The sequence below is a fragment of the Apteryx mantelli genome, chromosome 32 (assembly GCF_036417845.1).
Source record: "Apteryx mantelli isolate bAptMan1 chromosome 32, bAptMan1.hap1, whole genome shotgun sequence".
Taxonomy (NCBI): domain Eukaryota; kingdom Metazoa; phylum Chordata; class Aves; order Apterygiformes; family Apterygidae; genus Apteryx; species Apteryx mantelli.
Window position 1 is genome coordinate 1061703 of NC_090009.1, and position 27572 is coordinate 1089274.

Below are 27572 nucleotides of genomic sequence, written 5' to 3' on the forward strand. Positions count from 1 at the left end.
TAAGGTGCACTGGACAATGGAAAATGCAGCCAGCGTGGAGAAGGGGACGCCCTTAGCCATGGTACGGGAAAATGGGAAAAAGATTGGTGGTATTCTCTTCAGTTTCCTCTTTCCTTTCACCCTCTGTTCGCTATGTACGGATGACCACCCTAGAAGAAGATGAACTCTACAGAAACGGGATTGAACCGAGTGTTGGAGCCACGGGGTGGTGTAAGAGCCTGAGCTGAAAGAGTTCATGTCTCAAACACCCGGCAGAAGAAGAAAAGAATATTACAATACTCACGAAAGAAGGTGCGGCTAGAAAAGAGGGTCTTGTGAAGGCAGCATAGCGCTTTTCTGGGGCCAACTCCCTTATTTTGGGTAACTGCCTCAAAACACGGCTGAGAGCGCTGTATCTTTTTTGTATGTTATGGGCCGTTCAGCCCTTTATAAGGTTCCAGGTTGAAACAGCTCCTGCCATAAATCAAACTCTTCAATTGATCGTTTGGTGTCATGTCACCTTAATTTAGCCCAAGGGTTTTCTGACCATTGGTTGTCTCGGCGTGGGTTGTCCAGCACAGCCCTCTTGGGACCTGACACCCCCAAGCTGGCGCTGGCACTGCCGCGCTCGCTGGGCTCGTGGGGTGCCGCCGGCGCTGGGGTGGCTCTGGCCCCACGAGGATGAGGACTGTGGGGTGCCGGGATGAAGAGCCCGGGCTGCCGGCGTGAAGCGGAGGCTGAGACCAGGCACAGCTCGGCGCAGGCGTCTCCCCCGCCCTCCGCCACAGCAGGGAGCAGGCTCCCCCAGCACCCTGGGGTGCACACCAGTCAGCACCAGTGCTCCCAGTCCAGCACCCCAGTCCCGGCCCCGCACCCAAGAGCGCACACCAGTCAGCACCAGTGCTCCCAGTCCAGCACCCCAGTCCCTGCACCGCACCCAAGAGCGCACACCAGTCAGCACCAGCGCTCCCAGTCCAGCACCCCAGTCCCGGCCCCGCACCCAAGGGTGCACACCAGTCAGCACCAGTGCTCCCAGTTTGGGCTCCCCGTCCCTGCCTGGGCCTCAGCGAAGGGCTCCGTGCTGAGGCGGCACCTGGAGCATCTCCGCGGGGAGGCGAGGCTGGGCGAGCCAGGCCCGTGCAGCCGGGGGGGCGTGGCCTCGCGGGGAAGGGGCGGGGCCGGGGCGGGAAAGGGTGGGGGCGGGGCCTCGCGGGGAAAACCGGGGCTGGGCCGGGGCCGCGCGGGAAAGGGCGAGGCATGGCAGGGAAAGGGCGGGGCAGGGGCGGAGCGGCGCCGGGCCGGGGGCAGGGATGAGTCAGGGGCGGGGCCTGGCTGTAGCCGGGGGCGGGGCCTGGCGGGGCCGGGCGCCACGCCTCCGCTGCCGCTGCCGCTGCCGCTGCCGCTGCCGCTTTCGGTTTCCGAGAAACGGCGGGACCGGGAGTCATGGGGCCGGCAGCGATGGGGCCGGCGGCGATGGGGCCGGGCCGGCGGCTCCTGAGCTCGCTGCGCCCGGAGCGGCGGCGCTGCGCGGCGGTGGCGGCGCTGCTGGCGACTTCGGCGCTCGGTGGGGGTCGGGAGGGGGAGAGAGCACCGGGAGGGGGGCGGGGGGGGGCGGGGAGGGGCGTAGCACCGGGGTTGTGCGGGGAGGCACCGGGGGGGGGAGGCCGGGGACGGAGGGATAGCGGGGGGGGGGCAAAACCGGCCGGGGGTCTTGCAAGATGGGCATGGTGGGGGGCAGGATGGGCATGGGTGGGGCGGGGTGAGGGGGCGGAACCGGGTTTGGGGGGCAGGTTGGATGGGGGGGCAGGATGGGTGTGAGGGGGCAAGATGGGTAGGGGGGGCAGGAGCAGGCATGGGGGGCAGGATGGGTATGGGGGGTAGCAGGCATGGGGGGGCAGGATGGGCATGGGGGGGCACATTGGGCATGGTGGGAGCAGTTATGGGGGGGCAGCACCAGCCATGGGGGGCAGGTTGGGCATGGGGGGAGCAGTTATGGGGGCGCAGGAGCAGGAATGGGGGGGCAGGATGGGCATGGTGGGTGGGGAAGAACCGGGTATGGGGAGCCAGGACCAGGCACTGGGGGTGCAGCACCCGGCGGGGGGGGCGTTCAGCCGCCCCTGCTGGGGACCCAGGTGTCCTGACTGCCCCACCCCATCCCCGGCGGCGGGTGCTGCAGCGGAGATGGCCATCCCCTACTACACGGGGCGCGTCACCGACTGGATCTCTGGTGAGGACGACCCAGCGGCCTTCACCCGCGCCATCCGGGCCATGGTGCTGCTGGCCCTGGGCAGGTACCGCCGGCGGCACTGGGGACCCCCCCAACCGGCCCTCCCCCCTCAACCCTGGCCCTGAGGCTCCCCGTCCCTCCGGCAGCGCCATCACCGAGTTCGTCTGCGACCTGCTCTACAACAGCACCGTGAACCGGGTCCACTGGCGGCTGCAGAGCGACGTCTTCGCCGCCGTCCTGCGCCAGGAGCTCGGCTTCTTCCAGGCCAACCGCGCTGGTGAGCGGCCGGGGAGGGCGGGCAGTGCGGGGCGCCGGGGCACTGGGTGCCACCCGCCGTCCCTCTCCTCCCCTGCGTCCTCCCTGCCGTCGCGGCGCAGGCGACATCAGCTCGCGGGTGACACGGGACACGGACACCATGAGCGAGGCACTGAGTGAGAAGCTGAGTCTGCTGCTGTGGTACCTGGCGCGGGGCGCCTGCCTCTACGGCGCCATGGCTTGCGTGTCCCCCCGGCTGGCCCTCGTCACCACCCTGGCGCTGCCTGTCATCGTGGCGCTGCCCAAGGCCTCCGGCAAGTTCCACCAGGTACTGGGTGTTTGGGCCCCTTGGGGCAGCCCGCTTCTTGCGGTGGCCTCTGTGCACCCATGGTGGCTTCCATGCACCCTGCTCCCCGTGGTCCCCTCCATGCAGCCATGGTGGCCTCCATGCACCCATGGTCCCTGCTGTCCCCTCCATGTACCCATGGTCCCCTCCATGCAACCTGTCCCCTCCATGCACCCATGGTCCCCTCCATGCACCCCATCCCCCGTCCCCTCCATGCACCTGCTGTCCCCTCCATGCACCCATGGTCACCTCCATGCACCCTGCTCCCCCTGGTCCCCTCCATGCACTCACAGTCCCCTCCCTGCACCCCTCTGTCCCCCCATCCCAGTGCCTGCGCTCACTCCACTGTTCCGCAGAGCCTGGCGCGGCGGGTGCAGGAGTCGCTGGCCTGGGCCAACGAGGTGGCCCTGGAGACCTTCCAGGCCATGGCCACCGTGCGCAGCTTCGCCAACGAGGATGGGGCAGCCAGGTGCTACCGGCGCCGCCTCCACGACACCTACCAGCTCCACAAGCAGGAGGCTGCTGCCTACGCCGCCTCCCTCTGGACCAGCAGTGTACGGGGCGCAGGGGCGTGCTGGCATGGGGACATGGTGGCCTGGGGCTCTGGGACGCAGGGGGCGTGGTGGCACTGGGGACATGGCAGCACTGGGGATGCGGTGGCTTGGGGATCCAGGATATGGGGGGCGTGGTGGCACTGGGGACCTGATGTCATGGGGTGCGGGGATGCGGGGGGGGTGTGGTGTCACTGGGGACACGATGGCATGGAGGCTCTGGGATGTGGGGGATGTGGTGACACTGGGGACATGGTAGCATGGGGCTCAGAGATGTGGGGGACATGATGGCACTGAGGGCAAAATGGCATGGGAGCTCCAGGACACAGGAGATTTTGTGGCACTAGGGACACAATAGCACTGGGGATGCAATGGTGTGGGGACTCTGGGACACAGGGGACACACAGTGGCACTGGGGACACAGTGGCACAGGGGCTCTGGGACATGGGGATGTGACGGCACAGGGGACGTAACACAAGGGCTCCAGGATGTAGGGGACATGATGGCCTGGGGGCTCTGGGACATGGGGACGCGATGGCATGGGGGATGCGATGGCACGAGGGCTCCAGGACGTTGGGGACACGATGGCATGGGAGCTCTGGGACATGGGGACGTGATGGCATGGGGGACATGACAACATGAGGGCTCCAGGATGTTGGGGATGTGATGGCATGGGGGTTCCAGGGAGGTGACAGCAGGGCCGAGACTGCAGTGTCACCACCAAGGGGTGACGGCGGCACTGTGGGGAGGAGGGACAGGGGAATAGAGGACAGACCGGTCCCCACGGTGATGTCCCCGCCACGTCCCCAGCTCTCAGGGCTGGCGCTGCGAGTGGGGATCCTCTACCACGGGGGCCAGCTGGTCACTGAGGGACACATCAGCACCGGTGACCTCGTCACCTTCGTCCTCTATGAGATGCAGTTCACTGAGGCCGTGGAGGTGAGGGGATGGTCCCCAGGCCCGTCCCACCATGTCCCCATGTCCTCCCCTCTGTGTTCCCCCTCCGTGTCTCTGTCCCTCCATGGTGTCCCTGCGCCCTCTTCACCGTGTCCCCATGTCCTCCCCACTGTGTCCTCCCCACCGTGTCCTCCACTCTCTGTCCCAGTGTCCTCCCCTCTGTGTCCCTCTGTACTCCCCACCCTGTCCCCATATCCTCCCATCCATGTCCTTGTGTCCTCCATGCTCTGTCCCCATGTCCCCTTGGGCGCTGACCCCCTCCGGCCTCCAGGTGCTGCTCTCTTACTACCCCAGCGTGAAGAAGGCTGTGGGCTCCTCGGAGAAGATCTTCGAGTACCTGGAGCGGGAGCCGCAGATGGCCCTGTCGGGGACGCTGGCACCCAGCTCCCTGCGAGGCCACCTGCAGCTCCGGGATGTCTGGTTCTCCTACCCTGGCCGTGATGAGCCTGTACTCAAGGTAGGTGGGGGACAGGGACGCCCTGGGTGGCATGATACCGTGGGTGATGTGATGCCCCGGGTGACACCATGATGCCCCGGGTGACACCATGATGACCCAGGTAATGCAATGCTGTGCCACCCTGGGTGCCGCTGCAATGCCCTGGGTGCCACCATGATGACCCAGGTAATGCAATGCTGTGCCGCCCTGGGTGCCACTGCAACACCCTGGATGCCACCACAACACTCTGGGTGCCACCATGATGCCCCGGGTGATGCTATGCCATGCCACCATGATGCCCCGGGTGATGTGATGCCACGCCACCCCGGGTGCCACCACGATGCCCTGGGTGCCACCACAACACTCTGGGTGCCACCATGATGCCCCGGGTGATGTGATGCCACGCCACCCTGGGTGCCACCACGATGCCCTGGGTGCCACCGCGACACCCTGGGTGATGTGACGCCATGCCACCCTGGGTCCCACCATGACGCGCCCCCCAGAGTGACATGGCACCGCCCCGCAGGGCGTCTCGCTGGAGCTGCACCCTGGCGAGGTGCTGGCGCTTGTGGGCCCCTCGGGCAGCGGCAAGAGCACCCTGGTGTCCCTGCTGCAGCGCTTGGGCGAGCCGGCGCACGGGCGCCTGCTCCTGGACGGCCACGACCTGCACGACTACGAGCTCCGCTACCTGCGGGCCCAGGTGAGCGGCGGTGGTGGTGGCCGGGGTGGCAGCATGGCCACCGTGAGTGGTGTCCCCATCCGTCCCCTCTTGGGCGCAGGTGGCAGCGGTGAGGCAGGAGCCAAAGCTCTTCGCCCGCTCGCTGCACGACAACATCGCCTACGGGCCGGGGCACTGGAGCCGCGATGAGGTGGAGAAGGCTGCCCGCCGCGCCAACGCCCATGACTTCATCACCCGCCTGCACCATGGCTATGACACAGGTACGGCCCGTCCCCATCCCCGTCCCTGGTGTCCCCCCTCTCCCCGGTAAGGCGCTGAGCCCCCCTGCTCCCTGCAGATGCTGGCGAGATGGGCGGCCAGATCTCCGGTGGGCAGCGGCAGGCGGTGGCCATCGCCCGCGCCCTGGTGCGGGACCCCCGGGTCCTCGTCCTCGACGACCCCACCAGCGCCCTGGACAACAAGAGTGAGCTCCAGGTGGGACCCTCTCAGGCTCTGCAACTCCTCGGTCCCCACTCCTGGTGGCCCTTGGTCCCCATGGCCCCTTGGTCCCCACTCCTGGTGGCTCTTGGTCCCCATGGCCCCTTGGTCCCCACTCCCAGTGTCTCCTTGGTCCCCATTCCTGGTGGCCCTCAGTCCCCAGTGTCCTCTCAGTCCCCGTTCCTGGTGGCCCTCAGTCCCTATGGCCCCTCAGTCTCCTCTCCTGGTGGCCCTCAGTGCCTGCTTGGTCCCAGGTCCTGGTGGCCCCTAGGTCCCGGATCCCCCTGTCCCCAGTGTCTCCTGGGTCCCCACTTCCTGTGTCCCCTCTGTCCCTGGTCCCAGGTCCCCCTGGTCCCAGGCTTCCTCTGTCCACTGGGTCCCCAGGCTCCCCATTTCCTGTGTCCCCTCTGTCCCTGCTCCTAGTGCCCTCTCGGTCCCAGGTGCCTCTGTCCCCTGGGTCCCCTGGATCCCCATTTCCCATGTTGCCTCTATCCCCGCTCCCGGTGCCCACAGGGTCCCAGGGTCCCGTGTCCCCCTGTCCCCTAGGTCCCCAGGGTCCCCACTCCTGCTGCCCCCTTGGTCCCAGGTGCCCCTGTCCCCAGGGTGCCCCTGTCCCCAGGGTCCCCTGGCTCCCCATTTCCTGTGTCCCCTCTGTCCCCACTCCTGGTGCCCTCTCAGTCCTGGGTGCCCCTGTCCCCTGGATCCCCTGGATCCCTGCTTCCCATGTCCCCCCTGTCCCCAGTCCTTGGTGCCCCTGTCCCCAGGGTCCCAGGTGCCCCTGTCCCCTGGGTCCCCTGTATCCCCAGGGTGCCCCCGTCCCCAAGGTCCCCGTTCCCGCAGCCCCTCCGGCCCCGCTTCCCAGCCGGGTGCCGTCTCGGGGAGCATCAGGCCGGGCCAGGGTGGGGTCGGGGCCAAGGTCCCAGCGTGCCCCCTCTCCCCCCCTGCTCATGGCCAACGGGGTTTGGGGGGGGCCCCGGCGCAGGTGCAGCGGGAGCTGGCGGCGGGCGGGCGCACGGTGCTGCTGGTGACGGCACGGGCGGCGCTGGTGGCGGCCACCGACTGGGTGGACCGGGTGGCGGTGCTGGAGGGGGGCTGCGTGGGCGAGCAGGGCCCCCCCGACGAGCTGCTGCGCCGCCGCGGGCGCTTCTGGAGCCTGCTGCAGGCGGGTGCCGCCGGGGACCCCCCGCCCTGACAGGGCCCCGTGGCGGCGGCACCCGGCTCCGTCCGTCTGTCTGTCTGTCCCATCCCCCCCCCCCGGCTGGGCAAGAGCCCCTGCTTGCAGGCAGCAATAAAGATGTGGTTTTGTACCCCGCGTGGTGCCAGTTGGGGGGCTGGGGGGGGCAGGGGTGCAGGGATGGGGGTGTGGGGCACCCAGGGGTGCAGAGGCAGCAGGGTGCAGGGATGGGAGGGGCGCAAGGATGGGGGGTGCAGGATAGGGGGGTGCAGGGATGAGGGGGGAACCCAGGGGTGCAGGGAGGGGGGATGCAGGGAGCCCAGGGGTGCCAGACAGGGCAGTGCAGGGGGCCCAGGGGTGCAGGCATGGGAGGGGTGCAGGGACTGGGGGGTGCAGGGACTGGGGGGTGCAAGGATGGGGGTGAAGGGATGGGGGGGGTGGGGAACCCAGGGGTGCAGGGATGGGGGGGGAAGGAGTCCCAAGGGTTCAGGACAGGGGGGTGCAGGGGATCCAGGAGTGCAGAGATAGCAGGGTGCAGGGATGGGGGGTGCAGGGAGGGGAGTGCAGGGGACTCAGGGGTGCAGGACAGGGAGCTGCAGGGAGGGGGGGGTGCAGGGGACCGAGGGGTGCAGAGATAGCAGGGTGCAGGGACTTGGGGGGGTTGCAGGGAGGAGGCGTGCAGGGAACCCAGGGGTGCAGGACTGGGGGGTGCAAGGAATTGAGGGGGGTGCAAGGACTTTGGGGGTGCAGAAATGGGGGGGTGCAGGGGACCCAGGAGTGCAGGGATGGGCAAGTGCAGGGGGTGGGGGGTGCAGGGACGAGGAGGTGCGGGGTTGGGGGGGGTGCAGGGGACACAGGGGTGCAAGAACGGGGGATGCAAAGACGTGGGGTGGTGACTGGGGGGGTGCAGAGCACCCAGGGGTGCAGGGACAGGGGGCTGCATCCCCCCCCTCCAGCAGCCCGGGCGCTCCGGGCCCCCCCGCTCTCCGGGCGCTGCGCACACACACCCCCTCCACCGGAGGAGCGGGCGCTCATTGGCCGAGCCGGCGGCGTCACCGGTTGCCGGGCAGATGGGCCCGGAGCAGCTTGCCGCGGCCGTAGCCCCGCGCGGGGGGAGAGGGGCGGGGCAGGGGGCGGGGTCGGGAAGCGAAAGCGAAAGTGCCGCGGAGGTGCCGGGACGCGGGACCGCGCGCGAGCGGCAGAACCGGCCCAGCCCGAACCGAACCGAACCGAACCGGCCTGGATCGGCGGGACCGAGGGGCGCCGGGCTGGAGCGGACCAGGCGGGACCGGGGGGCCGGGCAGGAACTGGGGCCCCGGGAGGGGGGAGCAGAACTGGGAGCACAGGGGAGAGCCCACGAGGGACTGGGAGGCCAAACTGGGAGGACTGGGAGAGCCCGAGGGGGCCGGGTAGGGTCTAGGGGAGCAGGGCAGGGACTGGGAAGGCTGGACTGGGAGCACTGGTGCTGACTGGTGTGTGCTCTAGGGTGCTAGGGCAGGGTATAGGGGAGCCAGGCAGGGACTGGGAAACCAAACTGGGAGTACTGGGGTGTGCCCAAGGCTGGTGGGCAGGGTGTAGGGGACAAGGGCAGGGACTGGGGTACTGGACTGGGAGCACTGGTGCTGACTGGTGTGCACCCTAGGGTGCTGGGCAGGGTCTAGGGGAACCAGGTCAGGGCCATGGCCCCGGAGTCCCTTGCCATGTGGGTGCCACCAGCCCTGCGCCTCGCCGGCGCCCTTTTCCTGGCCGACATGGCGCTGCTGGCGGCACTGGCCCAACTGGGCCCGAAGCTGGCCCAGCTGGGCCTGGCGGCCGCCTGGCTGGAGGCCGGGCTGCGCTTCCCGGCGCTGGCCATGGCCGGGCGGCTCCTGGCCCCCGGCGGGCCCCGGGTTACCGCGGCCTTGCTCTGCCTGGCCCCTGCCGCCTTCCTGGCCCTGCGGGCCTGCCTGGCCCTGCCTGGGGCCCCCCCGGCCCTGCTGGCCACCGCCTCGCCAGGGTGGCTGGTGCTGGCCTACGGGGCGTCCGGGCTGGCCCTGCTGACCTGGCGAGCGCTGGGCCATGGGGCACCCGCCGACGCTGGCACCCCCGAAGGAAAAGCCACCCTGCGCCGGCTGCTGGCCCTCACCTGGCCTGAGTGGCCCTACCTCTGCGGGGCCTTCATCTTCCTGACGCTGGCCGTGATCGGTGAGTGGGGGCTCGCCGGGCGGGCGACCACCTGGGAAGTCTGGGGTCCTGGGTCAGCGCTGCCCGTCCCCTCCCTATGCAGGTGAGACCTTGGTCCCCTACTACACTGGGAGAGTCATCGACATCCTGAGCAACAGTTTCAACGCTGACTCCTTCACCACCGCCATCTGGCTGATGTGCCTGGCCTCTGTGGGCAGGTAGGACCAGCAAAAACCCCCCACATGCCCTGTCCCCCATCCCAGCAGTGCCCAGGTGGCCTCAGCCCCCTTTGGATGGTTTTGGTGTGTTTTCCCCCCCCCCCCCCCATCTCTGCTCCAGCTCGCTGTTCGCTGGCTGCCGCGGGGGCTTCTTTATCTTCATCATATCCCGCCTCAACTTTCGTACCTGCGACCAGCTCTTCTCCCACCTGGTGCGCCAGGAGCTGGCCTTCTTCCAGCAGGTGAAGACAGGTGGGTGTCCCTGTCCCCACACCCCCATGTCCCCTGGCCAGAGGCTCAGCCCCGTGTGTCTTCCCCTTTCCCCGCAGCTGACCTCACATCCCGGCTCGCCACGGATGTGCCCGTGATGAACAGGGTGGTGCCCATGAATGCCAACGTCTTCCTGCGGAACCTGGTGAAGGCCCTGGGGCTCTACGGCTTCATGGTGGGGCTGTCGTGGCGCCTGACGCTGCTCACGCTGCTGGAGCTGCCCCTTGCCATCGCTGCCCGCAAGCTCTACGACGTTCGGCACCAGGTACCAGCGAGGCTGGGCGGGTGGTGGGGCCATGCCCGGGCCATCCCATGCGCCCCTGATGCCCACCCGGCCCTCCCCAGGCCCTGCTGCAGGCCATCCTGGAGGCCAGGGCGCGCGCCGAGGTGGTGGTGCAGGAGGCCGTCTCCTCCATCGAGACGGTGCAGGGCTTCGGCGCTGAGGAGGAGGAAGCGTGCCGCTATGAGCGGGCGCTGGACGAGACGCGGCGGCTGAAGGACCGGCGGGACCTAGAGCAGGCCCTCTTCGTGCTCTTCCAACGGGTGAGGGGGGTGCAGGAGGCGGCCGGGCACCCCACGGCCCTTGGCGCCGCTCACCCTCGGCTCCCTTGGTCTCTTCCAGATGCTGCAGGTGGCCATGCAGGCGCTGATGCTCTACTGTGGGCGCCAGCAGATCCACGAGGGCGTCCTCACCACAGGCAGCCTGGTCTCCTTCCTCCTCTACCAGGGCAACATCAGCCATCATGTGCAGGTGAGGCCCCGCAGCACGGCCTCAGCCTCGCCCTTGCGGCGGCCCGATCGCTCGGCCCCGGGTCTGACCTGCTCTGCCCCTGCCCAGGCGCTGGTGTATATGTACGGGGACCTGCAGAGCAACGTGGGAGCCGCCTGCAAGGTCTTCGAGTACCTGGACCGAGAGCCGGCAGTGGGCACGGCTGGCACACAGGCGCCCACCACACTGCGGGGCCACGTCGCCTTCCGGAATGTCTCCTTTGCCTACCCGGCGCGTCCCAAGGAGCTCGTGCTCCAGGTAAGGGCGCGGGAGGCGCCGGCCGGCCTGCCTGGCCCCGGGACCGACCCCGGGGCTCTGAGCGCCGCCCGCCTTCCCAGGACGTCTCGTTTGAGCTGCGCCCCGGGGAGGTGACGGCGCTGGTGGGGCTGAACGGCAGCGGGAAGAGCACCTGTGTGGGGCTGCTGGAGCGTTTCTATGAGCCTCAGGCTGGGGAGGTGCTGCTGGACGGGGTGCCGCTGCGGGAGTACGACCACAAGTACCTGCACCGCCAGGTGAGGGCAGCGGAGGGCGGGCGGTGTGCCTGTGGTGAGTTGGGCCTGGCCTCAGCCTCCACCTCTCGTGGCAGGTGGCACTGGTGGGCCAGGAGCCCGTGCTCTTCTCCGGCTCCATCCGCGACAACATTGCCTACGGGCTGGAGGGCTGCGGGGAGCAGGACGTCAGGGCTGCAGCCCGAGCCGTCGGCGCCTTGGACTTCATCTCTGCTCTGGACAACGGCTTTGACACGGGTGAGGCAGTGCGGCGGGGCCCTGGGGCAGCTGGGAACTGAGACGTCCATGCTGCCCTCATGCCTGCTCCTCTTCTTCCTTCCTGCAGATGTGGGGGAGAAAGGGGGGCAGCTCTCGGCGGGGCAGAAACAGCGGGTCGCCATCGCCCGGGCCCTCATCCGGTGCCCCTCCGTCCTCATCCTCGACGAGGCCACCAGCGCCCTGGATGGGGACAGCGAGCTGGCGGTGAGCAGAGGGTGGTGGTGGGAGCAGAGGTACTGGGGGGCAGCCAGATGCTGACGGGGTGCCGGTGTCTCCGCAGCTGCAGCAGTCGGTGCTGCGCGGCGGCGCCCGCACTGTGCTGCTCATCGTGCACCGCCCGCGGATGGTGGAGAGCGCCGACCGCATCGTGGTGCTGGAGCGTGGCGCCGTGGCTGAGACGGGGACGCACGCCGAGCTCCTGGCCCGCGGTGGGCCCTACTCCCGCCTGGTGCGGAGTGAGCGCCATGAGTGACAACCCGCTGGGGGGGGTCGGCTTTGGGCTCACGCCCGGCCACGGGCAGGCAGAGGAGCCTTCTTTTGCAGCTGGTGCTGCAATTTGTGTGAAATAAATGGGACTTGCTCCAGTGAGGAGGTTTCTGGTCCTTGGGGGCAAACGTCTTCGTCAGGGCCCTGGATGAAGGGGCAGAGTGCACCTGCAGCAAGTTTGCTGATGCTCCCAAATGGGGAGGAGTGGCTGATACCCTGGGGGGGGCTGCGCTGCCACTCAGAGGGACCTGGACAGGCTGCAGAGGTGGGCAGGGAGGAACCTCGTGAAGTTCAAGAAGGGGAAGTGCAGGGTGCTGCACCTAGGGAGAAGTATCTCCATGCACCAGGACAGGTTGGGGGTTGAGCTGCTGGAAAGCAGCTGTGCGGAGAAGGACGTGGGAGTGCTGGTGGACACCAAGTTAAGCATGAGGCAGCAATGTGCCCTTGTGGCCAAGGCGGCCAATGGGATGCTGGGCTGCATGAGGAAGAGTGTTGCCAGCAGGTGGAGGGAGGGGATGCTCCCCCTCTCCTCAGCCCTGCTGAGGCCACAGCTGCAGTGCTGTGGCCACTTCTGGGCTCCCCAGCACAAGGGAGACATGGCATGACTGTAGCAAGTGCAGTGAAGGGCTACAAAGATGATTAGGGGACTGGAGCATCTCTCCTCTGAGGAAAGGCTGGATAAGAGAAGGGGGGGGGGGGAATCTTATCAATGCATATAGGTATCAGAGGGGAGGGTGTCAAGAGGGTGGGGCTGGGCTCTTCTCTGTGGTGCCCAGTGACGACGAGAGACAACGGGCACAAACTGAAACACAGGAAGCTCTCTCTGAACATGAGAAAAAAACTTTAGTGTGAGGGTGACTGAGCACTGGAACAGGTCACCCAGAGAGGTTGTGGAGTCTCCGTCCTTGGAGCTGTTCAAAAGCCACCTGGACGTGGTCCTGGGCACTGTGCTCTAGGTGACCCTGCTTGAGGAGGGAGGGTTGGACTAGATGATCTCCAGAGGTCCTTTCCACCCTCAACTGTTCTGTGACTATGGGAAATGCAGGCGGTGACGTTGGCTCAACCCTGACCCACATCAATCCCGGGGCTTGGCCCTCGCTCTGCAGGGTGAGACGCACCCGAGTGCGGCTGCGGTGGTGCTGGCAGCATCCAGGGGCTGCCCCACAGGGCCGGGCCTTGAAGGATGCACAGACCACAAGTGGGTACAAGAATTTATTGTGCCCTTTGGCCAATTTAGAAAACTTCAATTAATTATAATCACAAAAGCAAAATATTTATTCTAAAGTGAGGCCTGGAGAGGTAGAAGTGCTGAAAACAATTCTTGCTCGCTTTTTTTTTCCTGAAGCAAACAGCAGAAGCAGATGAGCACACAAACAGGGCCGGTTTAGACACCATAGGGACATCGGGGGGCTGCTGCTGCTCTGGGGCTGCCGGAGCGAAAGGGCCTTGGTGCCGCAGTGAGAACACAGCGAGCAGTGGGAGTGGGCTTGGTCCTGGGCTGCCTGCCAACCGGGTCCAGCTACAGCCCCTGCCCGCACACAGGGCAGCCAGGCCCCTCGCTTACCAAGGCACAGCGCTTAATTGGTGGTGTTGCTCCCTGCAAGGACAAGAGGGGAAAGAGAAAAAAGGGAGAGTTTTTTTTTTTGGGGGGGGGGAGTCACAGCAACCCCCGCTGCACCCAGCCCTGCGGGTCCCAGCACCACGGCACTGCCCCACATTGGGGCTGCTCGGTGCGATTCAATCCCACCTCCTGGAGCCAGGGCAGTGGGCAAAAGCCCCGAGGGGAACCAGCCGGAGCGTCTGGCAGCCCCGCACAGCGTGCCGTTCTGGGAGGGCACCGGGCCAGGACCCCCCACTCCCCTCCCAGCACGAGCCCTTACCTTTTCCGGAGCTGCTGGATTCCCCTGTCGTGGGCTGCGAGAGAGGAGCGGCAGTGAGCGCGGGCCCTGGGCTAAGGGGACCGTGAACCCTGCGCTGTCTGTGGGGAGAGCCGGGCTGGGGCAGAGCCCCCCGGCCGGGACCCAGCCCTGGAGCCACCTTACGGCCGCCAGGAGCAGACGGCAGCACCCGAGTGCCTCAGCCTCCAGCGGTGGGACAGGAACCCTTTACTGGCTCCGCAGTTGGGGTAAAAGCTGCGGACTTGGGAGAGGGGCGACAAGGGCAGTCGGGGCCTGGGAAACGCCAGCCCCACGGCCGCTAGAAACCAGAGACCAAAGCCCGCCCCACTGCTGGGCCCCATCTGGCACGCAGCCGCCCCCCGGTACTCACCTGCGGGGACCACATACCCCTTCTCCTTCCTGCAGGAAGAAAGAGGCATCAGGCAAAGTGGCAGCTTGCACCCAGGCTCCGCTCCACCCGTGGGGGCCCTGCCTCGCACCCCCTTCTCCTCCTGGCCACCAGCAGCCCCCCAAGGCCCGGCCTTCCTCTACCCAACGCACCGGCCCCGGCGCTTTACCTGATCTGCTCTTCCAGACCGCAAAGCCGGCGATCACTGCAATAACGACAAGCGCAGCAATGATAACCCTGATGACGATGGGCAGCAGGTTGCTCTGGGGCTTTGGAAGAGAGCGGGGCCGTGAGCAGGGGCATGGAGCTGCCCCCCAGCTGGCGCTCTGCGAGCTCCGGGCGCCCGTGCTCACCCCAGGAGAACAGGCCAGGCTCCGGCAGGCTGGCGTGCTCCACGCAGCACTGGTACTCGTCCTTCTCCGCTGCGAGGGCTTCGATGCTGGCCCAGGCGTGGTAGGTGCCATCGCTGTTGGGCGCGGTGCTGCCCCGCTTGGTCTCCTGGGCTTGGATGCGGCCGTTTCTCAGCCAGTTGATGGTGATGGACCGTGGGTAGAAGCCGTGAGCCCGGCATGACAAGGTCAGGAGCCCGTGGCTCTCCTTCCCCGACACTCGCACAGCGGGGCGCTCTGGGGAGGTGGCGCGAGGCAGGGAGCCAGGTCAGGCAACTCGCGCCCAACCCTGCACACATGCACCTGACCCACTCCCAGCTCGGGCAGCGCCCTCCGTCACCCTGGCCCAGCGCAAAGCCTGGGGCCCGTCCCCGTGTCCGGGGGTGCCCGCCTTGCCCTCACCTCTCCTCTCCAGCGTGGCCTTCCCGTACTCCACGTATATCTGCAGCTCCTCAATGCAGCTGTTCTCCAGGTAGTGCTTCCAGCCCTCAGCAATGGCCTCATCAGCCTCCCACTTCCTCTTGGTGATTTCTGCTGCAGCATCCGCCGCGGTGAACGTCAGCGTGTCCTTGTCGAAGGCGAGGAAGTCCCTCCCATCGTAGGCATCCTGATAAAATCCCCGGATTCCCCCATCCTCCAGGAGGTCACAGCCGTACATGGCCTGAACTGTGTGATACCCTGAGACACAAGCAGGGAGACGGGGGCTCAGGGGCAGCCTGACCCCTCAGAGAGGCTTGGACACCCCTTGGCAGCAGCCCCTGCCCCTGCCCCGCACAGCCAACAGGGAGCTGGGCCCCAGCTGGGCGCTGGCACGGGGCACCCTGCGGCTTTGAGCACTGGCACTGCAGCAGCTTGGCCTCTCCCCCAGGGCCAGAAGCATTCAGGGCGTCACACAGACCCCTGCCCCAGACCCCCCGGCACCCAGCACAGGGACAGGGGCACCCTGGCCACACAGCTCCCAGCGCTGGCAGCCGGGGACGGCGAGGGGCTGTAATGGGGCGGCTGGGAGCCCCCGGGGCTGCGCGATGGGGCTGCCCCAGCATCCTGGGGACAGTGAGGGGCCCCCGGGGCTCTCTCCCCTTTCGGGACGCCCCGTGATACCAGCTGGGCAAGGGCTGGCGCTCCCGAGGCATCGGCCCGTGGCAGGGCAAGGCCTCAGGGCGCCCAAGGGGCCACAGAGCCCCGGCCCTGCCCGCGCTCACCCCCGCTGTGGTTGTAGCGTTTCTGCGCCGTGTCCAGGTTCAAGTGGAAAGTCTGCTGCCAGTGCTGGTAAAACTGGGTCTCGCTGTCCCAGTACTGCTGGTCCAGGTTGTCCGCCATCCAAGCCGCGCGGGGCTCTGCTCTCTGCATCTCGCTGTCATAGTGATCGATGGTCTCCCCGTCCACGGACCCCACGGCCACGAACGCAGGCAGCCCCGGGCTGGGTTCCGTCACCCCGGTGTAGAAATAGCGCAGGGAGTGGGGGCCTGCGGGGACACGGGGGGGTGAGGGGCTGGGGGGGGCAGCACGATGGGGGGGGCCGTGGGGATAGAGGGGGGCAGCAGGTCGCAGGAGGGTGTCGAGGGGGCTTGGGGGTGCAGCACGGCCCAGGGGGTGGTTTGGGGGGTCCATGGGGGGTTGCTGACGAGGACCTCGGGGGAGGGGGGAGGAGAAAGGGTGGCCCGGGGTCCCCGCCCGCACTCACCGCTCGCCGCCGCCCCGCCGACCCCCAGCGTCAGCGCCAGCGCCAGCAGCGGCCCCGGACCCATCGCTCGGCTCCGACTCGTTACCCCCCGCCGCGTTACCCCCCGCCGCGCCGCACAGCCCCCGCGCGGCCATTGGCTGCGCTCAGGCCCGCCCGCCAATGGCGGCCCGCTCCTGTTGTGCGTCACCGGGAGCTGGGCAGATCCCGCCGCGGCAGGTTGGGAGAAGCGAAAGCGAAAGGCACGAGCGGTGAGGCGGGGGGGGAGGGGGAGCCCGACCCGGGACCCCCGGGACCCCCGGCCCGGTCCCCCCCGCACCGCCGTGTGCCCCCAGCACCACAGCGACGCCCCGGAGTCCCCGCGCTGCCCTAGAGCCCTCCCAGGACCCCCCTCCGGGATCCCCCCAGTCCCTGGGCTCCCCCCAGACCCCCAACACCCCCCTGGATCCCCCCAGACCCCTTCTCGGGGTTCCCCCAGTCTCTGGGCTCCCCCCAGACCCTCGACACCCCCCTAAACCCCCCGGACCCCTTCTCGGGGCCCCCCTAGTCCCTGGGATCCCACCAGACCCCCAACACTCCCCTGGACCCTCCCCCTGACCCCTCCCCAGATCCTGAGTGCCCCCCCCAGGCCCATCCTCAAACCAACGCCAGCCCCTGTCCCCCCCCAGCACCCCCTATGCCCCCAGGCTCCCCCCAACACCCCCCCGGACCTCTCCAGGACCCCTGCCAGGGAGCCCCCCAGCTCCTGAGCACCCTCCCAAGGCCCCCCCACACCCATTGACCCCCCTCACAACCTAGGTCCCCCCGGGACCCCTTCCCCCAGCCCTTTGTCTCTCCCCAGTCCCCCCAAACCCCTTGGAACCCCCAGGATCCTCCCGGCGACCCCCCAACTCCTGAGGGTGCTCCCCAATGCTCCCCACACACCCCTGGGACCGCCCCTCACAACCTGGAACCCCCGAGACCTCCCCAACTCCTGAGGGGGCCCCCCAAGGCTCCCCACACCCCATGGCCCCCTCCCTACAGCCCCTCAGACCCCCCCAGGATGCCCCCACAGCCCTAGCACCCCCTGGCCCCTGTCTTGTCCCCCTCCCCCAGGGTGCCCTGCTGTGGACCCAGGTGTCCTGCCCCTGCCTAGGTCACCCCTGGAGACCCAGGCATCCTCCTCCCCCAAGATGTCACTCGCATCCAGGCAGCTCTCGCGCTGGTGCACAGTGTCACTCGTGTCTGGGCAGCTCTTGCACCAGTGAGTGATTGTTAAAGAAGTTCCTTGACCCTCGGTTTCCCGAAGCAGAGTCTCAGACACAGAGTATCACAAACTGGTTTACTGGAAGTGGTTCAGCATCAAATAACAGCTCGAGCTGGGTGCCTCTGCAGAGGGACCCCGCAGAAGGACAGCCCTGCGCAATTATACCCTTACAATCTAAGTTCCCCACCCCTCATGCGAGACTTCGGACCAATGGTCATGTTTAGATCTGGGGTCTTCCCCTTCTCCATTGGGTTCATTCATTGTCCCTGGTATGGCCAAATGTCTCCCAAAGAGGATTTCTGCTGGTGTTAGTCCTATGGGTTGTCGTGGAGCATTTCGAACATCCCATAGAGCTAAGTTCAGTGCTTCTGGCTATTTTAGACTAGCGTGTGTGCCTAGTCTTGCTATTTTTTCCTTTTATTCATTCTTTCTGCCTGTCCTAAAGACTGTGGGTGATGAGGGGTATGTAGGTTTCTTTTTTATCCCTAGTGATTTATATAATCGACCGATTCTGTTTGCTGTAAAACGGGCACCCCGTCTGACTCGATGGCTTCTGGAACCCCATACCTGGGTCTGATTTCTTTTAGGAAGGCTTTTACTACCCCTCCGGAGTCGGCCTTCCTTGTTGGGAAAGCTTCTAGCCAGCCTGATAACTGATCTGCTATCGCTAACAAGTGTTTGTACCCATTGATGAACGGCATATTCGCGTAATCTCTTTGTAGCCTTTGAAAAGGGGAGTAGGCCCACGGTCGTCGCCCTAACTCTGAGCTTGGTTTGCTGCTTGAGAACTTTTGGCAGGTTGGGCAGCTCTTGGTTATCCTTTTTGCAGGAGTGTAAATCCTTGGAGCTGCCCATACTTTTTGTACCTGGTTAGCTACCGCCTCTGCTCCCCCATGAGCTTTATCATGGAACCATCTAGCTACAGTAACTACATATTTTTTTGGTAGAATTGGTTTTCCTCCGGTTGTCCATTTTTCATCCTCATTTTGTTTTGCTTCCCGCTTTTCCCACTGTTTCTTCTCTTTTGCTGAGCAGTCCTTTTCATACGTGGTTTGGGGTTCTATTAAATTTGGCCATTCGCTCCTCTTCCCCCTTGGAATTGCAACCATCCATTCCTTCAGAGGTTGTCGGGCTGCAGCCTTTGCGGCAGCATCAGCTGAAGCATTCCCTCTACTAACTTCTGCGGTGTCCTTAGTATGGGCTGGGCAGTGTATTACAGCAATGTCCTTAGGAAGTTCAAGCGCCTTTAACGATTCTTGCACTTCTTGTCCGTTAGCAATTGTTTTCTTAGCTGACGTAAAAAAAATCCTCTTTCCTTCCACAGCATTTCTGTAGCATGACATACTCCAAAGACATATTGGGAGGTGTTGACTCGCTTCCCTTTTCCCAGGTGCACCGCATGAGTCAAAGCTACCGATTCTGCTCCTTGTGCACTCATTTGGGTGGGAAGTGACCCAGCTTCTATTACTTGTCCCTGGCTGACTACTGCACACCCAGTTCTTTGTTACCTGTGTAGGTAGTAGGATGAGCTATCTACAAATCGAGTTAGACCTGGATCTTGCAAAGGAGTATCAGTTAAGTCGGTTCTCGGTTTGCTTGAGGTACGCATCACCTGTTCATGGTGGTGATGTTCCTCTCCATCATCAGGCAAAGGGAGTAAAGTTGCCGGATTCAAAGCGTTACACCTTTTCAAGACTACATTATCTGCCATTAGAAGGATCAGTTCGTATCTATGTGCTCGCTGCGGCGATAATGCTTGGGCTGCATATTGTTTAATCAATACTTCTACTTTGTGTGGGACATAAACTGTTACAGGGTGTCCCAGAATGAGGGGGAGGCGTCTCTCTACTATTGTTGCTGTTGCTGCCGCAAATTTGCTGCAGGCTGGTGCCCCTGCCACAGCTGAATCTAGTTGAGCAGAATAATATGGTAGCAGTCTCTGGTGGGGTCCTAATTTTTGTGTTACTACTTCGCTGGCAATCCCCTTACATTCATGTACATACAAATTGAAGGGCTTTGTGTAATCTGGGAGCCCGAGAACAGGTGCAGACGCCAAAGCTCCTTTTACTGTTGTGAAAGTTTGTTCTCTTTCAGGGCCCCATGCAATGGGTTCTGCCTCTTCATCCTTAGTTGCCTCTGTCAGGGGTTTTGTTAATTCTCCCAACCCAGGGATTCATGGTCTGCTAAATCCCACAGCTCCAAGGAATCCTTGTACCTGTTTCTCTGTTCTCGGATGGGGGAATTTTATTATAGCATCTACTCTTTCTGGGTCTACTAGTCATTGCCCTTCCCTGAGAATGAACCCTAAGTCTTTCACTTCTTTTTGACACAGCTGAAGTTTTGGCAGAGATGCACGGTGACCTTTTTCTGCTAAAGCAGTACATAGATGTACAGTGTCTATTATACAGGTATTTTCACCTTTACTTGCTCTCAGCAAGTTGTCCACATATTGCATTGGAGCTGATCCCCCTGGTAATTTGCTATCCTTTAAACCTTTCCCCAATATTCGTGAAAAAATGGTGGGAGACCCTGTGAACCCTTGTGGGAGGTGCGTCCATGTTAATTGTTGCCTTTTACATGTAAAGGCAAATAAGGGTTGGCTACTTTCATCAAGTGGGATACTAAAGAAAGTGACAGTTAGATCAATTACGGCAAAACATCTTCCCCAATGTGGTGTTTGTAAAAGTATAGTGGAAGGATCAGGTACCACTGAGTGAGGAGTCACCACATGTTGATTGATGGTCTGCAAATCTTGTACAAAGCGGTTTTCTGGATCTCCATCTTCGTCTAGTTTGTTCTGTTTTACAGTGAGCATGGGAGTATTATATGGCGAAATACATATTTTTAGAACGCCTTGGGCCAGATATCAGTCTATCTGCTTTTGTATGCTTTTTTCGGCTTCTTGGGGCATAGGATACTGTTTTATAGCTGGTGGTGCTCCTCCCTTTGTTTTTATAGCTACAGGTTGGGCTGAGGCCAACAGTCCAACGTCTGTGCCGGTTTTACTCCGTAATGTTGCTGCTACAGATTTCAGCACTTCTGGTAGTTATTTTTACTTTGGGGTTTGGGCTTTCTGGAATTACACTCATCCCCGTAATTATTAGATCCATTCCTTCAGGCAATAAGCGCAATTCTACATCTAGGGTTTGCAAAAGATCCCTTCCTAGCAAACATGCTGGAGATTCTTCAGCTCCTACAGATTTCCCCTGTATGCTTTTGTTTCCTATCGTTACCAAGAGAGGTTTACTTAACCTCTTTTCCCTTCTTCCTGCAATTCCGTGTATTAGAACCTTATCTTTAGTTCTGGATCTTTTGGGGTAAAATTTAAAAGAGATAATGTGGCTCCTGTATCTACTAAAAATTCGACTTCCTGGCCTTCCACTTTGCCTACTATAAGTCCCTTTTGGTCTAAATGAATTCCCCACATACCAAAAATTCCCAATCCTACTGCCTCCTCAGGGTTGTCAGGGCTCCCTTCCTCCGGTCATTGTGAGTGGTTATCTCCTTGGACTAACTCTTTGCATTGGTAGTTCCCTTCTCTAGTCAGACCTCACGGCCGAAGGGGACAATACAGAATCACAGAATGGTTGGGGTTGGAAGAGACCTCTGGACATCATCTAGTCCAAACCCCTGCTCAAGCACAGCTCACCTAGAGCACGTTGCCCAGGATTGCGTCCAGGCAGCTTTTGAATATCTCCAGGCAAGGAGATTCCATAACCTCTCTGGGCAACCTCTTCCAGGGCTCTGTCACCCTCACAGGGAAGAAGTTTTTCCTCATATTCACATGGGACTGTCTGTGTTTCACTTTGTGCCCGTTGCCTCGTGTCCTGTCACTCGGCACCACTGAAAAGAGTCTGGTCCAGCCTCTCGACACCCTCCCTTCAGATACTTGTACACATTGATGAGATCTCCTCTCAGCCTTCTCTTCTCCAAGCTAAACAGGCCCAGCTCTCTCAGCCTTTCCTCAGAGGAGAGATGCTCCAATCCCCTAATCATCTTTGTAGCCCTTCGCTGGACTTGCTGCAGTAGTGCCACATCCCTCTTGTACTGGGGAGCCCAGAAGTGGACACAGCACTGCAGCTGTGGCCTCAGCAGGGCTGAGGAGAGGGGGACGATCCCCTCCCTCCACCTGCTGGCAACACTCTTCCTCATGCAGCCCAGCATCCCATTGGCCACAAGGCCACATTGCTGCCTCATGCTTAACTTGGTGTCCACCAGCACTCCCACGTCCTTCTCCGCACAGCTGCTTTCCAGCAGGTCAGCCCCCAACCCCAACCTGTCCTGCTGCATGGCCTTATTGCTCCCCAGGTGAAGGACCCTGCACTTGTCTTTGTTGAACTTCAGGAGGTTCCTCTGCGCCCAGCTCTCCAGGGCTCTCTGAATGGCAGCACAGCCTTCTGGGGTCTCAGCCTCTCCTCCCATTTTGCGATCAGCAGCAAACTTGCTGAGGGTGCCCTCTGCCCCTTCATCCAGGTCACTGATGAAGAAGTTGAACAAGACTGGACCCAGTCCTGACCCCTGGAGGACACCGCTAGCAACAGGCCTCCAACTAGACTCTGCGCTGCTGAGCACAACCCTCGGAGCTCTGCCATTCAGCCAGGTCTCAAGCCACCTCACTGTCCACTCATCTAACCCTCTCTTCCTCAGCTTCCCTAGGAGGATGTTATGGGAGACAGTGTCGAAAGCCTTGCTGAAGTCAAGGCAGACAACAGCCACTGCTCTCCCCTGATCTCCCCAGGCACTCATTCCATCCCAGAAGGCTATCAGATTGGTTAGGCATGATTTCCCCTTGGTGAAGCCATGCTGACTACTCCTGATCACCTTCCTGTCCTCCACATGCTTGGACATGGCCTCCAAGATGAGCTGCTGCATCACCTTTGCAGGGATGGAGGTGAGGCTGACTGGCCTGTAGTTTCCTGTGTGCTCCTTCTTGCCCTTTTTGAAGGCTGGGTTGACATTGGCTTTCTTCCAGGCTTCAGGCACCTCTCCTCTTCTCCATGACCTTTCAAAGATGATGGAGAGTGGCCTAGCAATGACATTTGCCAGCTCCCTCAGCACTCGTGGGTGCATCCCATCAGGGCCCATGGATTTGTGGGTGTCAAGTTTGCCTAAATGATCTCTAACCCAATCCTGTTCAACCAAGGGGAAGTCTTCCTTTCTGCAGACTTTCTCTCTTGCCTCCAGGGTCTGCGATTCCTGAGGGCTGGCCTCAGCAGTAAAGACTAAAGCAAAGAAGGCATTCAGTAACTCTGCCTTCTCTGCATCCTTCGTCACCAGGGCACCCACCCCATTCAGCAAAGGGCCCACATTTTCCCTAGTCTTCCTCTTGCTACTGATGTATTTGAAGAAGCCCTTCTTGTTGTCCTTGACATCGCTTGCCACATTTAATTCCAAATGGGCCTTAGCCTTCCTCCTCGCATCCCTGCATACTCTGACAACGTTCCTATATTCCTCCCAAGTGGCCTGTCCCCCTTTCCACTTTCTGTATACTTCCTTCTTCTGGTTGAGTTTGGCCAGGAGCTCCTTGCTCATCCATGCAGGTCTCCTGCCTCCTTTGCTTGACTTCCTACTCATAGGGATGCTCCGCTCTTGAGCTTGGAGGAAGTGATGCTTGAATATTAACCAGATCTCTTGGACCCCCCTTCCTTCTAGGGCCCTAACCCATGGGGTAAGCCCTGCGTGGGGGGAGAGGGATGGGGCCGGGGGCGGGGCCTGGAAGTGAAAGCGAAAGTGCCGCGGAGCTGTCTGGACGCGGGACCGCACGCGAGTGGTGGGACCGGCCCGGATCGAACTGAACCGGCCCGGACCGGTGGGATCGAGGGGCGCCGGGCTGGAGTGGACCAGGCGGGACGCGGGGGCTGGGCAGGGACTGGGGCCCCCGGGGGGGGCCCGAACTGGGAGCACAGGGGAGAGCCCATGAGGGACTGGGAGGCCAAACTGGGAGGACTGGGGAGAACCCGAGGGGGCCGGGTAGGGTCTAGGAGAGCAGGGCAGGGACTGGGAAGGCTGGACTGGGAGCACTGGTGCTGACTGGTGTGTGCTCTAGGGTGCTGGGCAGGGTGTAGGGGAGCCAGGCAGGGACTGGGAAACCAAACTGGGAGCACTGGGGTGTGCCCAAGGCTGGTGGGCAGGGTGTAGGGGACAAGGGCAGTGACTGGGGTACTGGACTGGGAGCACTGGTGTTGACTGGTGTGCACCCTAGAGTGAAGGTCAGGGTCTAGGGGAGCCGGTTTGGGGCCACAGCCCCAGGGTCCCTCGCCATGTGGGTGCCGCCAGCCCTGCGCCTTGCCGGCGCTCTTTTCCTGGCCGACATGGCGGTGCTGGTGGCGCTGGCCCGGCTGGGACCGGTGGCCACCTGGCTGGAGGCCGGGCTGCGCTTCCCGGCGCTGGCCATGGCCGGGCAGCTCCTGGCCCCTGGTGGGCCCCGGGGTACCGCGGCCTTGCTCTGCCTGGCCCCTGCCGCCTTCCTGGCCCTGCGGACCTGCCTGGCCCTGCCCGGGGCACCCCCGGCCCTGCTGGCCACCGCCTCGCTGGGGTGGCTGGTGCTGGCCTACGGGGCGTCCGGGCTGGCCCTGCTGACCTGGCGAGCGCTGGGCCACGGGGCGCCCGCCGACGCTGGCACCCCCGAAGCAAAAGCCACCCTGCGCCGGCTGCTGGCCCTCACCTGGCCCGAGTGGCCCTACCTCTGCGGGGCCTTCGTCTTCCTGACGCTGGCCATGATCGGTGAGTGGGGGCTCGCTGGGCGGGCGGCCACCCAGGAAGTCTGGGGTCCCGGGTCAGCGCTGCCCGTCCCCTCCCCACGCAGGTGAGACCTTGGTCCCCTACTACACTGGGAGAGTCGTTGACATCCTGAGCAACGGTTTCAGTGCCGATTCCTTCACCACCGCCATCTGGCTGATGTGCCTGGCCTCTGTGGGCAGGTAGGACCAGCAAGAGCCCCCTGCGCGCCCTGTCCCCCATCCCGGCAGTGCCCAGGTGGCCTCAGCCCCCTTGGGATGGTTTTGTTTCCCCCCCCCCCATCTCTGCTCCAGCTCGCTGTTCGCTGGCTGCCGCGGGGGCTTCTTTATCTTCATCATATCCCGCCTCAACTTTCGTACCTGTGACCAGCTCTTCTCCCACCTGGTGCGCCAGGAGCTGGCCTTCTTCCAGCAGGTGAAGACAGGTGGGTGTCCCTGTCCCCGTGCCCCCATGTCCCCTGGCCAGAGGCTCAGCCCTGTGCATCCCCCCCCCCCTTCCCTGCAGCTGACCTCACATCCCGGCTCGCCACGGACGTGCCCGTGATGAACAGGGTGGTGCCCATAAACGCCAATGTCTTCCTGCAGAACCTGGTGAAGGCCCTGGGGCTCTACGGCTTCATGGTGGGGCTGTCGTGACGCCTGACGCTGCTGACGCTGCTGGAGCTGCCCCTCGCCATCGCTGCCCGCAAGCTCTACGATGTTCGGCACCAGGTACCAGCGAGGCTGGGCGGGTGGTGGGGCCATGCCCGGGCCATCCCATGCGCCCCTGATGCCCACCCGGCCCTCCCCAGGCCCTGCTGCAGGCCATCCTGGAGGCCAGGGCGCGCGCTGAGATGGTGGTGCAGGAGGCCATCTCCTCCATTGAGACGGTGCAGGGCTTCGGCGCCGAGGAGGAGGAAGCGCGCCGCTACGAGCGGGCGCTGGACGAGACGTGGCGGCTGAAGGACCGGCGGGACCTGGAGCGGGCCCTCTTCCTGCTCTTCCAACGGGTGAGGGGCACGCGGGAGGCAGCTGGGCACCCACGGCCCTTTGCGCCGCTCACCTTTGGCTCCCTCGGTCTCTTCCAGATGCTGCAGGTGGCCATGCAGGTGCTGATGCTCTACTGCGGGCGCCAGCAGATCCACGAGGGCATCCTCACCACGGGCAGCCTGGTCTCCTTCCTCCTCTACCAGGGCAACATCAGCCATCATGTGCAGGTGAGGCCCCATGGCACGGCCTCAGCCTCGCCCTTGCGGTGGCCCGATCGCTCGGCCCTGAGTCCGACCCGCTCTGCCCCTGCCCAGGCGCTTGTGTACATGTACGGGGATCTGCAGAGCAACGTGGGAGCCGCCTGCAAGGTCTTCGAGTACCTGGACCGAGAGCCGGCGGTGGGCGCAGCTGGCACACAGGCGCCCGTCACGCTGCTGGGCCACGTCACCTTCCAGAATGTCTCCTTTGCCTACCCGGCACGTCCCAAGGAGCTCGTGCTCCAGGTAAGGGCGCAAGAGGTGCCGGCCGGCCCGGCCCCGGGACTGACCCCGAGGCTCTGAGCTCTGCCCACCTTCCCAGGACGTCTCGTTCGAGCTGCGCCCCGGGGAGGTGACGGCACTGGTGGGACTGAATGGCAGCGGGAAGAGCACCTGTGTGGGGCTGCTGGAGCGTTTCTACGAGCCCCAGGCCAGGGAGGTGCTGCTGGACGGGGTGCCGCTGCGGGAGTATGACCACAAGTACCTGCACCGCCAGGTGAGGGCAGCGGAGGGCGGGCGGTGTGCCTGTGATGAGTTGGGCCCGGCCACAGCCTCCGCCTCTCGTGGCAGGTGGCTCTGGTGGGCCAGGAGCCCGTGCTCTTCTCTGGCTCCATCCGTGACAACATTGCCTACGGGCTGGAGGGCTGCGGGGAGCAGGAGGTCAGGGCCGCAGCCCGAGCTGCCGACGCCTTGGACTTCATCTCCGCTCTGGACAAGGGCTTTGACACAGGTGAGGTGGTGCGACAGGGCCCTGGGGCGGCCGGGAACTGAGGCGTCCAGGCTGCCCTCATGCCTGCTCCTCTTCTTCCTTCCTGCAGATGTGGGGGAGAAAGGAGGGCAGCTCTCGGCGGGGCAGAAACAGCGGGTCGCCATCGCCCGGGCCCTCATCCGGCGCCCCTCCGTCCTCATCCTCGACGAGGCCACCAGCGCCCTGGATGGGGACAGTGAGCTGGCGGTGAGCAGAGGGTGGTGGTGGGAGCAGAGGTACTGGGGGGCAGCCAGATGCTGACGGGGTGCCGGTGTCTCCGCAGCTGCAGCAGTCGGTGCTGCGCGGCGGCGCCCGCACTGTGCTGCTCATCGCGCACCGCCCGCGGATGGTGGAGAGCGCCGACCGCATCGTGGTGCTGGAGCGTGGCGCCGTGGCTGAGACGGGGACGCACGCTGAGCTCCTGGCCCGTGGCGGGCCCTACTCCCGCCTGGTGCAGCGTGAGCGCCATGAGTGACGACCTGCCGGGGGGTCGGCTTTGGGCTCACACCCGGCTGCGGGCAGGCAGAGGAGCCTTCTTTTGCAGCTGGTGCTGCAATTTGTGTGAAATAAATGGGACTTGCTCCAGTGAGGAGGTTTCTGGTCCTTGGGGGCAAACGTCTTCGTCAGGGCCCTGGATGAAGGGGCAGAGTGCACCCGCAGCAAGTTTGCTGATGCTCCCAAATGGGGAGGAGTGGCTGATACCCTGGGGGGGGCTGCACTGCCACTCAGAGGGACCTGGACAGGCTGCAGAGGTGGGCAGGGAGGAACCTCGTGAAGTTCAAGAAGGGGAAGTGCAGGGTGCTGCACCTAGGGAGAAGTATCTCCATGCACCAGGACAGGTTGGGGGTTGACCTGCTGGAAAGCAGCTCTGCTGAGAAGGACCTGGGAGTGCTGGGGGACACCAGGTTAAGCATGAGGCAGCAATGTGGCCTTGTGGCCAAGGTGACCAATGGGATGCTGGGCTGCATGAGGAAGAGTGTTGCCAGCAGGTGGAAGGAGGGGATGCTCCCCCTCTCCTCAGCCCTGCTGAGGCCACAGCTGCAGTGCTGCGTCCAGTTCTGGGCTCCCCAGCACAAGGGAGACATGGCACGACTGGAGCAAGTCCAGCGAAGGGCTACAAAGATGATTAGGGGACTGGAGCATCTCTCCTCTGAGGAAAGGCTGGATAAGAGAAGGGGGCAGGGAAATCTTATCAATGCATATAGGTATCAGAGGGGAGGGTGTCAAGAGGATGGGGCCAGGCTCTTCTTTGTGGTGCCCAGTGATAGAACAAGAGACAATGGGCACAAACTGAAACACAGGCAGCTCTGTCTGAACATGAGAAAAAACCTGCTTTACTGGGAGAGTGACTGAGCACTGGAACAGGTCACCCAGAGAGGTTGTGGAGTCTCCATCCTACCTGGACATGGTCCTGGGCACTGTGCTCTAGGTGACCCTGCTTTGGAGGGGGGGGTTGGACTAGATGATCTCCAGAGGTCCCTTCCACCCTCAACTGCTCTGTGACT

The 27572-nt window shown here is 63.8% G+C and overlaps 3 protein-coding genes across 3 annotated transcripts; 2 read left to right on the forward strand and 1 right to left on the reverse strand.

Annotated features, from left to right (window-relative positions):
• Nucleotides 1–1377: 1377 nt before the first annotated feature.
• On the forward strand, nucleotides 1378–26641 carry LOC106492644 (antigen peptide transporter 2). Its single transcript, XM_067313654.1, has 22 exons — nucleotides 1378–1543; nucleotides 2156–2270; nucleotides 2353–2483; nucleotides 2584–2789; nucleotides 3164–3361; nucleotides 4169–4297; nucleotides 4587–4772; nucleotides 5278–5451; nucleotides 5531–5690; nucleotides 5768–5904; nucleotides 6890–7093; nucleotides 8743–9265; nucleotides 9348–9462; nucleotides 9584–9714; nucleotides 9792–9997; nucleotides 10078–10275; nucleotides 10355–10483; nucleotides 10571–10759; nucleotides 10840–11013; nucleotides 11088–11247; nucleotides 26138–26274; nucleotides 26351–26641. The coding sequence occupies exons 1-22, from the start codon at nucleotides 1423–1425 to the stop codon at nucleotides 26540–26542; spliced, it is 3915 nt and encodes a 1304-aa protein (XP_067169755.1). The 5' UTR covers nucleotides 1378–1422; the 3' UTR covers nucleotides 26543–26641.
• On the reverse strand, nucleotides 13332–16177 carry LOC136994685 (class I histocompatibility antigen, F10 alpha chain-like). Its single transcript, XM_067313615.1, has 6 exons — nucleotides 16114–16177; nucleotides 15632–15895; nucleotides 14832–15107; nucleotides 14397–14666; nucleotides 14210–14314; nucleotides 13332–13351 (listed from the first exon to the last, which is right to left on the reverse strand). The coding sequence occupies exons 1-6, from the start codon at nucleotides 16175–16177 to the stop codon at nucleotides 13332–13334; spliced, it is 999 nt and encodes a 332-aa protein (XP_067169716.1).
• TAP2 (transporter 2, ATP binding cassette subfamily B member) lies at nucleotides 23668–26090 on the forward strand. The gene is given in 9 exon segments (XM_067313617.1): nucleotides 23668–24079; nucleotides 24162–24276; nucleotides 24388–24518; nucleotides 24599–24804; nucleotides 24885–25082; nucleotides 25161–25289; nucleotides 25377–25565; nucleotides 25642–25842; nucleotides 25890–26090. Coding segments are annotated over 9 exon segments (1782 nt in total).
• Nucleotides 26642–27572: the final 931 nt, after the last annotated feature.